The 17512-nt window shown below is 39.7% G+C and overlaps 1 protein-coding gene across 1 annotated transcript in view; it reads left to right on the top strand.

Moving 5' to 3' along the window:
• pitpnm3 (PITPNM family member 3) overlaps window positions 1-17512 on the top strand; it is a 189052-nt gene that overhangs the window by 22685 nt on the left and 148855 nt on the right. Inside the window, exon 2 of the mRNA XM_037677586.1 lies at window positions 17359-17454. Coding sequence (XP_037533514.1) covers window positions 17359-17454 — 96 coding nt within the window. The remainder of the gene's footprint in view (window positions 1-17358; window positions 17455-17512) is intronic.

Here is a 17512-nt window from a genome sequence, read left to right as displayed (position 1 = left end):
CAGGGGCAGCAGCTTGAACAGGGAGGCCAAGACATCTCTTTCCATAGCCACCTCTTCCAGCTCTTCTGGGGGGATTCCAAGGTGTTCCAAGGCCAAACGAGAGAGTCTCTCCAGCGTGTCCTGGGTTTTCCCCAGGGCTTCTTCCCAGCTGGACATGATTGAAGCACCTCCCTAGGAAGGCACCCATAGGGCATCCTTACCAGATGCCTGAACCACCTCAACTGGCTCCTCTCAATGTGGAGGAGCAGCGGTTATACTCCAAGTCTCTCCCGGATAACTGAATTTTCCACCCTATCTCTAAGGGAGAGTCCAGCTACCCTGTGGAGGAAACTCATTTCAACCACCTGTATCCACAATCTCATTTCTTTCAGTCACTACCCAGAGATCATAACCACAGGTGAGTGTAGGAACGTAGGCTGACCGATAAACAGAGAGCTTTGTCTTACAGCTCAGCTCCCTCTTCATCACAACGGACCGGTACAGAGTCTTCAGTACTGCTGATGCTGCACCAATTCATCTGTCAATCTCATGCTCCATTCTTCCCTCACTAATGAACAAAACCCTGATATACTTTGAACTCCTCCACTTGAGACAAAACCTCACCCTTGAACTGAAGAGAGCAATCCACCATTTTCCGGTTAAGGACCATGGCCTCAGATTTGGAGGTGCTGATTCTCATTCCAGCTGCTTCACACTCAGCTGTGAACCGCTCTAGTGTGAGCTGAAGACCATGGCACGATGATGTCAACAGAACCACATCATCTGCAAAGAGCAGAAATGGAATCCTGAGACCACCTAACTGGAAACCATCCGCCCCCTGGCTGCATTGAAAAATTCTGTCCATAAAAGTTGTGAACAGAATCTGTGACAATGGGCAGCCCTGGTAGAGTCCAACTCCCACCCTGAAGGGGTCCGACTTACTACCGGCAATGCAAACCAAACTCACGCACCGCTTGTATAGGGACCGAACAGCCCATAACAAACACATGTAGACTGGATGGGCAAACTCCCATGACCCCTCGAGGACCCTACTGAGGGTAAAGAGCTGGTCCAGTGTTCCACGGCCAGGACAGAATCCGCATTGTTCCTCCTGGATCTGAGGTTCGACCAACGATCGGACTCGCTTCTCCATTACCCCTGAATAGACCATACCAGGGAGCCAAAGGAGAGTGATGTCCCTATAAATGGAGCACATCCTTCGGTCCCTCTTTTTGAAGAGGGGAACCATCACCCAAGTCTGCCAATCCAGTGGCACTGCCCCTGATGTCCATGTGATGTTGCTAAGGCATGTCGACCAAGACAGCATCCAGAATCTTTAGGAAATCAGGGCAAATCTCATCCACCACCAGAGCCATAGAGCTTTTTAACTACCTCTGCTACCTCAGCCACGGTTATGGACAGACCAACCCTAAAGACCCCCTAATCCGCTTCCTCCATGAAAGACATGCCAGTGGGATTGAGAAGGTCCGAGAAGTATTCCTTCCATCACTGACATCACTGGTTGAGGTCAACAGCACTCCACTTTCACTGAACACAGTGTTAGTAAAGCACTGCGTTCTTTGTTTGGTCTTCAAAATGATTTGTTATCACACTTTTGCCTTTTAGTGACAGAACAAGCAGGACATTTCTTCTAAGAAACTATCATCTGTTACAAAAGTAATCACTTAAAATCAACCTGAAAAGGCTGACAGTGTAATTATTGACTTGAACTTTGACCTCTGCTTTGTATTTTCCACGTTTGTTGCATTTAAGACATTTATTTATTGGCTAAAATCATCTTATATTGGGAAATGACAGTCTGGGAATGACTCTCAGCTATTACCACATACAATTTTTGCTTTATTTTAGTAAAATTCATTAAGTTGCTGCCATATTTGATTTAAAACACACTGGTTCATGATATAATTTGGTAACATACAGGCACAGACACATCAGAAATCTTTTGGAATAAGATAACGGCTTGGTAGTATGATTTTAGACTCTCTTGCTACTTTTCTCCTCATTCATGTCTAGACCTACCAAGCATTACCGGAACCATTCTTTGTGTGTCAAATCTCTTCTCCGAGTACTTCCAGATGAAAAAAGCCAAATGCCAAAACATAAGCCTTAAAATGAGATCCATGAGACAATGAATAAAATTACAAGCTCAGATAGTCCGTCTTATACAGTCAGAGGTCAAACACGTCTTCTGGTTGGGTTAGGTGTGAAACATTTCTCCCTCATTCTGAATGCAGTTGGAGGCAGCAGCGCCATCCAAGGTTAGATGCCATCTTCTTAGGATGATTTCTGACACACTTGTCGAGGCACACTATATGACAGAAAGAAGAAGAAAAGATGAATGCCTTCAATTATGCATTTTTCAGCAGCTGCATCTAAACCACTTCTTTATTTTTCAGGATACAGATATATAACGTCACAATATCTTCAACATCTGCTTTCCTTTGGAAAAGATTACCTCTTTATAATGATTCTTCAGGTCAGTGTGTCATTTCTAAAGTGATATTATGTCACAAAGTTTATACCTTACTGACTATAACAGTCACAGTACAAGTAGTTCTTCCCAAAGAACTACTGCACTAGCTGAAGATGCATAAAAGATGTTCAGCTGAAGAATTCTGTAACCTTCAGGTCCTTTATCAGGTCTTTGCCAGATCTTTGGTCCTTTTTCTCTAAAACAGGAATTCATGGGTGAAAAAGCAAAGTTCAAAGACCTCCTAAAACCTTCTATAGAACCATTGATCATGACTATTAAAATATACAAAAAGTATCTGAAAGCAAAGTACTTGTATAAAGGAGCTAGAAGTGGTTTAGTACTTTTGGACAGTACTGTAATTTGACCTTCCTAAAACAAAGCATCTAAAAGGTAAATGCCTCTTGTTTGCAGCATATGCCTTACTCTTTACCACGAACACAGCTATACTAAAATAGCTGAACATCCAATTTAGTACCATATAAAAACCGTTAAAGCAAAGCAAAAAACCTCTTTTGGCAAAGAGTCAACAGAGACGTGAAAGATGCAGCTTGGAAGGTTTTCTTTAGCAATGAGCTGAGCTTCCTTTTTGAAGCTGCTTTGAGCAAAAATACTATAGACGAGTTCTTTTAATATCCAAGGATGCTTTTCTTCATTTCTGTGTTCAGCTTTACTGGTTTTACATCATGTCACCTACTGTAGTATATCTTGTCAAATAAGGAGATGCATGGCAAGTGCAAATACATTATTAAATTCCTGTATATTATACTAAACAATTTTCTCTTCATTTAAACATTGCCAGTAAAATAACTTTAACAACAAAACTATAGTATCATGTACACATGTCACATATTATCTTCTTGCAGTATTCAGGGAAAGTTATAGCATTTTCTTGGTTTGAACTTGTATGTATTTTGTGTGTGTTTAATCCCATAGAAGATTGCAGACTAACTGATGACTTTTGGTCGTTAACATGCAAATTCTATTGGTCTTTCAAAAGAAATAAAACACTTTGTATGAAACCTGCCTACTTCTTGTGTACACATGAACTAAGTCAGGAGCACAGCTGGGCTTTGCAATGACAGTAAAATACAAATGATGCTTAGTCATTGTATGATTCACATGTGTTAGAGGCACTACACAAGTACCTGACACTGGCTATGTGTGGCCCACAAGTCAAAAGTATATCTCACTTTCTATCCCAATTAGTTTCAAGCACTCATCGCACAACACAAGGCACTATTTTAGGAAGGACCTGATCATGTAGCATTAAAAAATAGGAAGCAGATAGATGTAACCAGAACAACCGAGGGTGCTGGATCTCTACAAGCAGTTGATTGAAGCCAAGGAATGACACGACGTGATAATGGCTTTGCTATTACAGGAGCACTGATGTCAGAACGTGAGGCAGCAGAAGTGTTGGTGGGAATGCCGGTGGATGGAACAGTGGGGACTCGTTGATCGATATCAAACCCTAGTCCAAGAGTGAAGAGAAAGAAAGGGACTTTTTATTTTTCAAGCAGATAGAGGAGTTTGCTATGCTCTTGTTGTGTATGACAGAAACCATTGTCCAATTTAGCCTAAAGTAAAAATGGCTCTTACCATCCAATTCTTGGCTATAGGGAGTAATTATACGCCTGTAAGTTTCCACGTACATGTAAAACGCTCATCACAAGTGCAGCCTTGAGGTGATTGCTTAGTTGAAAGCCACATGCACTTTACATGTACTGATCACATGCGTCACACCACCATGCAAGACATGCAATCTGTACTTGACAAGTACTTTGTACAAGTAACTTTGATTTCTGTGGCCAAGTGGCTCAAGTGAGCTACCAATTTTTGTGATCTGCACATGTCCAAAACACTTGAGGTGGAATGTCATTAGTGTAGCTTAAGGTTCAATGGTTTGTATTTAAAGCTGTGTTTTGGTACTCCCAGTCCATATTGCTTTAAAAACCCACAAAGCACTGCACTTGTTGGTAACTGGGTTTGTTGTCATTATTTGAGTAGAGTAATTAGAGTAAGTAACTACCATAGGGTTACAAAGGTTTTAGAATGTATTGGAGAAACACTAATCTTTGCCAGAAATATATGTTAGTTTGACTGAGTATAAGAGTAATATCTGTATGACAGTAAGAGGTGTGTGTGTGTGTGTAGTGGTTCGACTGAAACAAAGCTGTTCTAAAGATAAATGCTGTCAGCACAGCGTTTCAGTCAGGCTTCTATGTAAACGCCGCTGCAAGTGGATAATGGAAAGAAGAAGATGAAAGAGGGATGAGATGAATCAGGAAGAGCCCCGTGTTGCCATGTTTCTGCTCTGAAGTAAAGCTTTTTAGATGTTCGGACACAGGTTTCCTTTGAACACAAATCATTGAAGAGCTGGACTTCTTTCCCTTTCGTTACTTTCCATAAGTATCACATTTTCTTTCAAAAGATAAGCCGTTTTGGTTTATACGGCTTTGACTTTGCCGACAAAAGCAATACGATAAGAGTAACTGTTGCATGGCTGCCTTTGGTTTTGGGTTTTGTTTGAACACAAACAGAATATTAAATGTGTTGTTAATGATGAATCCTGAAATCTAGTTTGTGAACAGGAAATGAGCGCATGACTCACACAACACTTTGTTAATCCTCAATTAATATTTCTATGATATGTTCTAATACCTGGAAGTGAAGTCTCACTGGACAGAATGTTCCTTTGAATTAACAGATCGATGCATTTCTAAACTTAAGTAGAGCAGATGAGATAACTGATGCAAGTCAAGTGTTTTTTTTAAATCAGGGATTTCAGACAGTTTTTAATAAATAGATGAATGTGTTTCTCAAGTTCTGTCAGTGCAAATGAAGAATTAAGTATTCTAACAGCCTACAATAAAAACAACTTTTAAATGTTTTTTGTTGGTGCACTTGGTGTGCTGGAATTCTTCTCCCAAGTTATTCTCATAGATGTCCAAGGTTGTCAGTCCAGCCAGTCACACTCTCAGGTCTGAAAGGCTTTTTAGGCATTTTTCAATTGGGCATAGCGGGGAATGTATTGATTTAATATTTAATGAGAGATTTAAAAGTGCATGTTGCAACAAACAAAACTGTACTGTTCTGCCCTGAGTCTGCAAGTCTTCTAAACTTAAATAAACAGAGCACAGCTTTTTGAAATCATCATTGTCTGCTGCTGAAAGGTGAAAATTTTGTTTGTGCGTGTCTAAAAAACTATTGGATGCACATCTACAACCGGTTAATGTTTGGAGTCATGATTCAAAATGTCCACCTTAGCTAAGCAACTAAATGGCTGACAGATTTGCTGAGCTCAAATTTTGTGTGGTATTAGCTGAGAGTCATCCCAAACACATACTCTGAGTGTTAACTGATTTAACCAAGCATAGCAGGAATTTTTGTTTAAAACGTGATTTTCATACTGTGGACAAAATGTAGCGATCTTCTCTGAAACATCTGTAACTGATGTCGACCTAATTCAAGACTGTCCTTCAAACATCTAACTGATCTTAGTCAACAAAAAATGTCTGTAACTCAATTACTTTTACAGTGATTGAGCTAAAGTTTGAAGTGGCAGTAGCTGAGAGTCTACTTACAATACATCCTTGAGATCATGCATTACATGATTACCACGTGAGCAGCTGGTTTTGGTTGTCGGCAGCAAACTGGTTGATCCACTCTGAGAAGGTGCTATTTAAGAGACTGAGCTGAATACAGCACGTCAGACTGAGGAAGTCTTTCGGATGAAAGACGAAATGTATCTAGATTTTTTTGCTTTGTTTTGTTTTTTTGAATGTCCAGAGGACCAGATTGAACTTTTTTAGATTTTTCTACCTGGATTATTGAGCATGCGTCAGGACATGCATTACATTATTTTCAAGGTATGACTATATAACTCAATATAAAATGATCTTGGGTTTAAAACTCTGGCGTGAAAGATGTTGGGTGATATTCCTTCAATAAATGCAAAGTCTTCAATAACCTGTATTTTAAGTGACTTACTAATTGACGCTGTATTTCCTTCCCATTTGTTTTTAACCACAACAATTTCAGGAGTTTTATTTGTAAGTGGTTTCTTTTTAATTATTAATTACAACTTGAAGTGCAATGCAGCTTTGCCATGAACTTGCAGTACTCTGTGAGAGCCTTAGAACAAGGTTCTGTACACATCAAAACCTGCCTACAGTTTCAGCAGCCTGAATCATCCTGCCAACTTGCTGGTGATGTGAAGATGAAGGACACTCTGTCATGAAAAATATGACCTGTTCGGGTTTTCATTGCAAACTGCAGATCTATCAAGTATTCACTCTGAATTTGTTGGGACACGGTGTGTAGTAAAGTCCCTGCTGGGAGCAACAGAAATAATTTTCATTACCCAGTGGGGAGCACTGGGAACACCTTTGTGAAGCTTTAGCCACCCAAGCACTCACTTAGACTTAGCTGGATCTTATAAGGCATTCAGAGTGCGTGCACGGCTGCAGGAGTAAACTGAATAATATTCAGAGCACTGTCAGTACAGCTGATTGGTATCGGCATTAGTGAAACTTGATGAATATGAATAAAAGCTGCACTTTAGGAACACTTGCAGGTGCATCCACTGCACTTAACAAATCAAATCCAGTATTGGACGAGGTGCAGAGCATATTTTTTTGGGCCACAGCTGTGTTGTTATTTTCTAAAATAGCTTCTTTTTGTCACCGGGTTGTTGTACACCTATTCAACAACTCATCATGTGATATATATTCATTGGCAGTTCTCAGCACTGCGACACACAGAAATGCCTGTGCTCATCCATATATCTCCCCAGGAGTCAAAATGTCAAATACTCAAGCAGCCATGTAGAAAAAATAGCGATCGTGTGCCACATGTGCTTAGCCTGTCAGCTCTGCTCAGGGTTCTGTGTTTGTAGATCACATACCTCCAGTAATCACTGGTAGTGAAGCCTGCTGGAGAAGGCAAGCACTTATCCATCCATTCACACATGCATCAGTCAAATCTGCTTGAACTTACAGATGGCAGGTGATGGCTGGAGGCTTATCTTTGTGAGAAAGGCCAGACACACAAAAAATACATTTTGAAGAGCTGAGAGTTCATCTCAAAGCTCAGGGAGACAAAGGTGAATGCTTATACTAATTATTGGAATGGGTATCTTGTATGTGAAAAATGAATCAAAGAGCTAAGTACTATATCTACAACAGGTATGAATAGAGTGAACCAGCTCGTCCAGATACTCAGCCCCTGCACAATGTTCCTGTCCGCTTTGGGGGTAAATAACACTCCACTTTGACTGGCGGGGAACAAAACTCATACGGTGTTTGTTAAATAAGACTACAACATTACTTTGATGTTTAAATATTACGGCTTGTCTGACAAGCATTTATTTGAGTTCACTGCTGATCAACAATCACCAGCAATATATTCACAAAATACAGTATATATATATATATATATGTATATACTGCATTTTGTGAATATATTGCTGGTGATTGTTGATCAGCAGTGAACTCGTGTATATATACACACACATACATACACTTTGTATGTATATGTGTGTATATTATATTATATTTGTATGTATATTATGTATAACAAGATTAAATATGGATTGAAGGGGCTTGATGAGTCAAACCGAATCTCACAAGGGAAATTATTTCTCCATCATGATCTACTTTATTAATTTGGTTAAATTAGCTGTTAACAGTTCATGAGTGGAAGTAACAGTACCAGTAACAAGTGGTAAGCTTTAAAATGTCTCCAAACAAGTCAAATCCTTATTTTGTAAAAGAAGAGTATAAAGACTTCCTAATCTTTTTCTTAATGAAGTAATTACATATATAAATAATTACATATATAGATACAGTGTATATTAGAATGGAATAAAACATCTGCTACTGTTCAAACACTTCTCATTTATTGCTTCTTTTGGTTTAGACAAGAAAACAAAAATGAAAATACTTATTGTTTTATTCCTACCTTTGGGCAAAATGCAGTGCAGAAACCTTTATGCATGAAACTATTAACACAGATTTACACAATTTGTTTTCCCCTAAAAAGGGGCATAACCTTTCCACAAATCCCACCTCAAAATATCCAATGATTGCTTGAAATATTGTGGGATATTTTAAATTATAATATTTGTAGCTAATATGAATTAGTAACTTAAACTAATTTGGCTTTTGTATTAGGAGCTTTTAGAAATCTGAAGTTTGAAGGCTGAAAATATTTTATGTTGTTCCCAGAGAGAGCAAAGCACTGGGTTGTTACAGCTGTTTTCCTTGTGCTTCTCTGATTCCATTTGTGATGTACATGGCATTTATTGTACTTTTTCCTCATAAATAATAGATCAGTCCAAGTCTCTGATTGCAGGATTGCATTTATGCCCAACACAGAATTAAATAGAGAGTTTAAACCAGCAAACGTCTGACTGTGAAGGTGGCCTTTCTGAGAATAATTGTGTGAATGTCATACACATATCACAGATAAATGTAGATTTTCATTTTGTGCATTAAAAAAAACAGAAAACAAATGTTTGCACATTTCTTTCTAAGCTCTACCTTTTTGGTTTTCTTTAAAGGTAATATACGGTTCTGTTGCTATGGCAATACATACAGTATATTTCTTAAATACAGTCATTGCGTAAACAGAGTTTTTCTTTCTAACGTGTGTTGCTGCTGCATCTAACTTCATATCTAAAATAGAATCAAAACAGTTTTTTTCCAAGGATAGCAGCCTTTATACATTTTTCTATTTTCTCTCATTTATTCATTCATTCTGCTCTTTGTGTTGTAAGGTCATAGATTATGTTTTAAATTAGCATATTTCTGACTAAAAATATCAAATTTTAAAAATAGTTTTAGAGAATCCTTTTTTAAGACTTAACACAATCAATTTCTTCTGCTTCAAGAACGGCCTTGGTTTGCTAATATTAGCAGCTTTGTCCTATTCTGATAAAACCACATGATTCTTGTTTAAATAGGTGAGCTAAGCAAATGAAAACTGTGAGTTTAAAAAAATAATCTGTATTACAGGTTTTCTTTCACCGAGATTCTGACCGGAAATGAGTGGAATGGCCCTCTGGCTAGCCTTTGTCTCAGGTGGAGGAGCCTAGGTATCTGGACATCTTGTTCAGGAGGAAATGGATCAACAAATTGGGGCCTCATCTTCAGTAATGAGGATGTTGCTTTGGTCAATTGTGGTGAAGAAAAACGTTCAGTTCGGCAAAGCTCTGAACTTAACTGTCTGTCTACGTTCCAACGCTTGTCTATGGTCATGAGGTTTTCATGATGATCAAAAAAATAAGATCCCAGATACAAGCAGCTGAAATGAGTTACCTTTGTAAAGAGGCCAGGCTCAGCCTTAGAGATATGGTGAGGAGCTCCATAATCTGGGGGGAGCTTGAAGTAGAGATGCTGCTCCTTCATATTGAAAGAAGTCAGTGGAGGTGGTTTGCGCATCTGACTAGGATGTTTCCAGGATGCCTCCCTTTGGAGATTTTCTGGGCACTCCCCACTAGGAAGAGGCCCTGACCAGGAACTCGCTGGAAGGGTTGTGTGTCTGAAAAGTCCTTTGGGTCCCTCAGGAGGAGCAGGATGTCTGGGTTTTGCTCTTGATGTCTAACATATATATATAGATATTAATATATATATTTCGTTACATATATATATATATATATATGACTCAAAGTAGATGTTCATTATGTTGCCATCCAGCAAAGATTCCTTGGCTAACTTCTACCTGATCAATTTAACAGCTTGAAAAAAAGAAAAGTTTGCCATTATGCTCAAGTTAGTTACTTAAATTGCTTAACAATTATATCTAAACTTCACAGATATTTTGTGTAACAACTACGTTGATGAAAAAGTAGAACATTAACTGCAGCTAGAACTGGTCAAATAAAACCAGACTCTGGACAGAGAGAGATTTCCCTACATCTCTGCCTGTATTTCACAATGACTTTAATTCTCTGTGCCGAAGTTACTCTCAGCACAATTAAATATGAATAAAGTTTGGGAAAATCTTTGTAATTATTAGTGGTTCCTTGAGGACTCATAATAATAATAATTAAAAAAACAACCACTAAAAACCTTAAAGAAAACAAACTGACATGGCAGCATACAAATAAACCAGAGAGGAGAAAATTACAAAAACCAAACAACCAGGATCAGGCTACAGAGCTGGAAAGCTGGACTTAAGAACTGGGGAAAAAAAAGTAGAGGGGAGACTTGAATCTGACAATAACTTGAGTATAGGTATGCTGGAAGGGGCGATTACTGATTGATAACAGCTGGGCTAATTAGCAGCTTCAGGACAAGTGAGTAATGAGGCCAAGGATAACTAAAGAAAAACAAGGTCAGTAACAAGGGAAAAACAAAATAAGAATACCTAAATCGACAATGAAATGTATAACTAATCACCACATACTCAAAACAGAAACACAAAAACTGCAGCATCATGACAACTTCACACACTTGAAATAGAAGAAAGTGTGTTTACTTGTGATGTTTAACTGTAATTGAGTCAAGTGTTAGAAAAGTAGCTCGGTTTATGTTTTCTGTTCGGTTCTACTTCATGTAATCAATGTTTTAATTTGGAGAAGATGATCCGTTTTTACACAGAAAAGTCAAAATAACTGTTATCCTGATAGATACTTGCTGCTGTAATTGCTTGTTTGTCTGAGTAAAAAAAACATGAACTGTTTTGAGATAAACACTTTTAGCTCGATGCGACTGGTGGTTTAATTTTCAGAGATGTACTGCAGCACTCAGGGCTGGTATTGAAGGAGAAGTAAGATGCAGTAAAAGTGCTGCTTTGGCTGCCGCTGCGGTGCAACTGCTAATATATAATACATGTTCTTTCAAATACTGAGCCAATGCTTGAGCTTCATCACTACACTTCCAATGCAAACCAAGATGACCTGGTGAAAAACAACACAAAACTGATGGAGGAGGGGGCGTACCAAAGAAACCATCTTAGCAACAACAAAACTGGTTTGTTCCACTTTGGAGTAAGCTGTTGGGGGATGAATCAGTTTTGTGTTGTGTGTTTCCTTGACTGATAAAGCCTTCCGGATCAAAGGCGAAACGTTTCAGCACAAAAAAAGAAACTGTCCAGATGACCTGACTGAAAAATGTTGGGTACCTCTGTTTTTATGCATTCTTATTCTTGTGCAAACCCTACCCACTTTAATGGTCTTCACCAAATATTTTAAGGCTTACTTTCATTCCCTGTTCAAATACAGTACAGAAAAACATCCAACCATTATCCAAAGTTAAGTCAGGTCCTCTGGACGGTTTCTTTTTTTGAAACGTTTCGTCTTTCATCCAAAGGGCTTCATCAGTCTGAGGAACTGCATCAAACGCGGCTTTGTAAATAGCTCCATGCTATTTATAATATGACACTGTGTGGAGTTATTTATAAGACTGAGTTTATTGCAGCTTCTTGGCCTGATGAAGTCTTTTGGATGAAAGACAGAACATTTCAACAAAAAGAAACCATGCAGTGGACCTGACTTAACTTTGTTGGATTTTTCTACTTGGATTATTGAGCATGAATCAGGATATTTTGAATCCATTCATTATCTTTAGCTGCTTCTTCCATTTCGGGTTGCAGGGATTACTGGTGCCCAAGTCCAGCAGTCACTGTGCGAGAGGCGGGGTACACCCTGGACAGGTCTCCAGTCCATCACAAGGACACATGGAGACAAAAAAGACAACCATTCACTCACTCACTCCAGAAAAACACTCATTTCAAAAACTACAGTCTATCAAATCCCCCATCGACAGGGAACATTGGTATTTGGCTTGTAAAGAAAGTTTCAGCTTTTATTTAACTTACTGGGCTTGTTGATTATTAATGTTTAGGGTGCAATGAATCTCTTTGTCAAACAAGCTAGGCTACTGAGTCATTATATCACTTCATGTCCATATGAACTAAGGTTTCTTCACAGTATTAAAGTGCAGTGGTAAGTTTCATCAGTCCTTGCTATCAGCATGACTACAGGTACATCTAAAAAAATAGAATATTGTGAAAAAAAATTCAATATTTTTAGTCAGTCGCTTCAGAAAGTGAAACTCATATATTATGTAGATTCATTACACAGAGTGAAATATTGCAAGCATTTATTTCGTGTAATTTTTATGATTATGGCTTACAGATGATGAAAACCTACAACTCAGTGATACCCACCACAGAAGGTGGACAATTATGTTTGAGCTCATGTCTGCGTGTGTTTGAACAGTCCATTTATCCAGCGATGAGCTAAAATTTGGTGTGGTAGGAGCTGAGCGTTATTCACAACACACTTCAAGACCAGCAGACCATGCTATCCATCCATCCATCCATTTTCTTCCGCTTATCCGGGGACGGGTCGCGGGGATAGCAGCCTAAGTAGGGAGGCCCAGACTTCCCTCTCCCCATCCACTTGGGCCAGCTCTTCTGGGGGAATCCCGAGGTGTTCCCAGGCCAGCCGAGAAACATAGTCCCTCCAGCGTGTCCTGGGCCTTCCTCTGGGCCTCCTTCCAGTGGGACGTGTCCGGAACACCTCACCAGGGAGGCGTCCAGGAGGCATCCTAAACAGATGCCCAAGCCACCTCACCTGGCTCCTCTCAACGTGGAGAAGCAGCAGCTCTACTCTGAGTCCCTCCCGGATGATCGAGCTTCCCACCTTATCTCCAAGGGAGAGCCCAGACACCCTGCGGAGAAAACTCATTTTGGCCGCTTGTATCTGAGATCTCATTCTTTTGGTCACAACCCAAAGCTCGTGACCATAGATGAGGGTAGGACTGTAGATCGATCGGTAAATTGAGAGCTTCGCCTTTTGACTCAGCTCTCTCTTCACCACGACATACCTGTAAAGTTCCTGCTTCACTGCAGATGATGCACCTATCCGCCTATTGATCTCATGCTCCATTTTCCCCTCATTCGTGAGCAAGACCCCAAGATACTTGAACTCCTCCACTTGGGGTAGGACCTCCTCCCTGATCCAGAGAGGGCACTCTACCCTTTTCCGGCTCAAGACCATGGCCTCGGATTTGGAGGAACTGATCTTCATCCTGGCCGCATCGCATTTGGCTGTGAACCGCTCCAGCGAAAGCTGTAAATCACGATCTGATGAAGCCAATAAGACCACATCATCTGCAAAAAGCAGAGACGCAATCCTAAGGCCACCAAAACGAATCCCCTCAACACCTTGGCTGCGCCTAGAAATTCTGTCCATAAAAGTTATGAACAGAATCGGTGACAAAGGGCAACCTTGGCGGAGTCCAACTCTCACCGGGAACAAGCCCGACTTACTGCCGGCGATTATTCCCCACAGGGTTCCCCGAGGGATGCGGTCGAACGCCTTCTCCAAGTCCACAAAGCACATGTAGACCGGTTGGGCAAACTCCCACGCACCCTCCAGGACCCTGCTGAGAGCTGTAGAGCTGGTCCAGTGTTCCATGGCCAGGACGAAAATCGCACTGCTCCTCCTGAATCTGAGGTTTGACTATCCGACGGACCCTCCTCTCCAGAACCCCAGAATAGACCTTACCAGGGAGGCTTAAGAGCGTGATTCCCCTGTAGTTGGAACACACTCTACGGTCCCCCTTTTTGAATAGGGGGACCACCACCCCGGTCTGCCAATCCAGGGGAACTTCCCCCGATGTCCACGCAATAATGCAGAGTCGCATAAGCCAACACAACCCTACAACGACCAGTGCCTTAAGGAACTCCGGGCGAATCTCATCCACCCTGCCACCGAGGAGCCTGCTAGATCCTGCAAAATACTGCCGCGACACGAGGTCACAGATAATCCTTTTGTTTCTCCATATACAATGATGGACTAAAACACAGGCTTGAAAGGTGATTGGCTTTTTTTTTTATAGAATGCTAGGCCTCTAGTTATATTAAGATTTTCTCAGATTCTTAATTTTTTTTATGCAGTTATATTTCCAGTCATTCTGAGTGAATAGTTATAGTCAGATTTATGTATTATAGTCAGATTTATGTATTTTAGTCCTTTCTGTTTAATATTTTTTTTACCTTTTATCATAGTCCAGTACACTAATCTGCAGCTTTACTGCCCATTATGTACAAACATATGATAAATGTGTTTTGATGATTTCATACGCTTTTTTCTTGACCAAAACTCAACCCCCTAAATAATTTTGTTTAAATAAAGAACCAATAAGAAGAAGATGATATCAGAACAAGCATTTACAAGTATTTTATTTTATTTGTAATTTGAGAAACTCTTGTGCTCTGATGGGGAACATATTGGCCAGATTGAATCAATGAGCTTTGGCCTCCTGTGACTCGGTGCACAGTTCATGGATTTTATTCATTTGGCAACTACAGACACAGAAAATCCCAATGTGTTAGCAGATATGTTATGATCCAGCTACTCTATTACAATTTGGCTCATCATAATGTTTCCTTAGTTTTTTGGTTTAATTTTTATTTTATTTCCAACACATTAAAACCAAATACAAAACTCACTGCCTAGTACATTAAAACCACTGTTAGGTGTTGATGTAATTAATTACCTGTCAGTGCATAATATTATGACTGATTATTGTTTATCGCTCCTTGCTGATGTCAGGAAAATGATGATTGAAAGTTAGATTCTGGGAAAAGAGTGAAATGAGACTGTTTGACAGCTTAGAAAGAATGCAACATCATTGAAAGTACAAGACAAAGACAGATTTCTGAAAAATCAACACACTTAGCTGAGCCATTAGATTAAAATTTGACATCCATGGAGAGATTTTTCTTTCAGCTTTGGCACATCAACTTTTATTTTTACTCTAGAGTAGTTTTTGTTGTTGCCATGTTGTAGATAACTGAACAGATGAACCATCATAAGAAGTTTTGTTCCAGTCTAGACTCACTTGTGGTCAATCATTGTGATAAAATGAACCCCTTAACTCCACAAGACCCTAATAATTTATGCCAGAGTCCTGACAGTGTGACACTACTATTTTTTCATCTCATGTAAAATCTTTTATTCCCCCCACATGCCTATATAAAAGTCAAAAAGTTACTTCCTGCATCAGACAATAAGATATGTGATGGGTGGTAAGATTTAGTTGACACAGTTTGGTCCTTGAAATTTGAGCACAAAACCTTTAAAAACCCACAAATTGATTTCTAGGAGTTTAATCAGTTAGGATTCAAGCAGATGTTATAGAGCCTATAAATGTAAAACTAAAGCGCTCAAGCTTTTATTTATTTCTAATCTAATTATTTAACTATTTTTTCTTTTTTTAAATACATATTTTTTTGTTGTTGTTTGGAACAAGTGTTGTAATAATGAGTGAGTGGCGTCAACCTAAAATGCAGATGTCATGGCAAACCGCAAGTGCAACTAAGAAACTTATTTGTGAAAAAGGTAGCATTCCAGACAAGTAAAAATTACACAAACTAACAGACTGTTAACACAAGGAGCTGCAAGTAAATAAAACAAAAAACCCAATTCATAAAACTCTTCAAGCTGGATACGAGACACCATCTCTGTGTGAGTTCTGAAATGCCAAGGCAGCATGAGAGGTTGAGGTCAGCTGCCCATTATCACGTCCCAGCCGCTAAGTGAAATACTGACAGTGTTGCAATGTTTGACATACAATCCTCTGTGTCAACCCTGCTGAAATGACCCGACTGAGAATTATTGGATTTGGTACCGTCCCTGTGATGGACTTGCGACCCGTCCAGGGTGTACACCGCCCCTCGCACAGTGATTGCTGGATATGGGCAACGGCGACCCCCGTGACTCACAAATGGAAGAAGCGTGTAAAAGATAATGGATGGATGGATTTGGTACCTGGATGATTGAGCATGAACTTTGTTGCCTGCTGAGTTACGCTCTACCTTATTTTGTTTCGCAATGCCAAAGTATTTTTGTAAATCATGTGGCCAGATTGATTTGCGAATAACCAGAGGCAGCTTAAAAAGAGACACGATACAAAACTGTTTTGTGAAAGAATATATTGTTTAACCTCTGACTAAAAATTGGACGATCTATATCAATGTCAGTTTTATTTATATAGCACATGCTGTGTTTACCCAAGTAAGTATGGATGCTACACATGTCAGCGTGTGTGTATAAATTCTAGAGTTGTGCTGGTAAAAATCTCATCCAATGTATACATTTAAGCTTGCCGCTTCCCATCTACTCTGGTGCAGAATTACACTTCTGGAATGTGCCATCCTAGTATGTGCCACACATGGGCAAAAAAAGTGGAGTTGAGCCACTTTTGCTTGCTGTTTAAACATTGCCTTCTTTTTTAAGCTTAGCAACCCCCTCTTCAGGGGTCACCACAGCGAGTCATCCTCCTTCATCTCACTCTGTCCTCTGCATCCTCTGTCCTCACTCCATCTACCTTCATGTCCACTCTAACTTCATCCATATATCTCCCCTTTGGCCTTCCTTTTTGTCTTTTTCCTGGCAGCTGCATTTCTAAAATCCTTCTACCAATATACTCACTGTCCCTCCTCTGGACATGTCCAAACCATTTCAGTCTGACCTCTCCAACTTTATCTCCCAGTTGCACAACCTGTGCTGTACCTCTGATGATCTCATTCCCTGAAATTCTTGTGTTGTACAAGTTTACCTTGAGTGTTTTACAGCCTAAATATTTCCTGTACTATAATTCCATTTAAACTCAAAGACCATTTGTGTTTTTTCCCCCTGAGGAAACAGTTTCAGAAACCATCTGTCCCCTCCTGAGGCTTTCACTCTCAATTTTCCCTGCAGATCTTCACAGCTGTCAACAGAACATCAGGATGAAAAGGAAAAAAAACAGTATATACAATATAAAATATATGATCTGACTGTCCTGTGAGTTCTGTGATTAATGGTGTGACCCTGCCTGTCATTTCTAGTATAAACGTTTTTTTTTGTCTTTTCTCTTCGTCCACAGGCTCAGCACGAAAACACAGCACCGCTCATTGGTGTCTGCAGGATATCGCCCAAGAATCAGTTGAAAGCTCCGATGAGGAGTTCTTTGATGCCAGAGGTTAGAACCATGTTTTATTTCTCCGTCTCTCTCTACTCTTTATCTTGTGAATTTTATG

The sequence above is a fragment of the Nematolebias whitei genome, chromosome 6 (assembly GCF_014905685.2).
Source record: "Nematolebias whitei isolate Nwh7 chromosome 6, NemWhi1, whole genome shotgun sequence".
NCBI lineage: Eukaryota > Metazoa > Chordata > Actinopteri > Cyprinodontiformes > Rivulidae > Nematolebias > Nematolebias whitei.
This window is presented reverse-complemented; position numbering and strand designations above follow the sequence as displayed.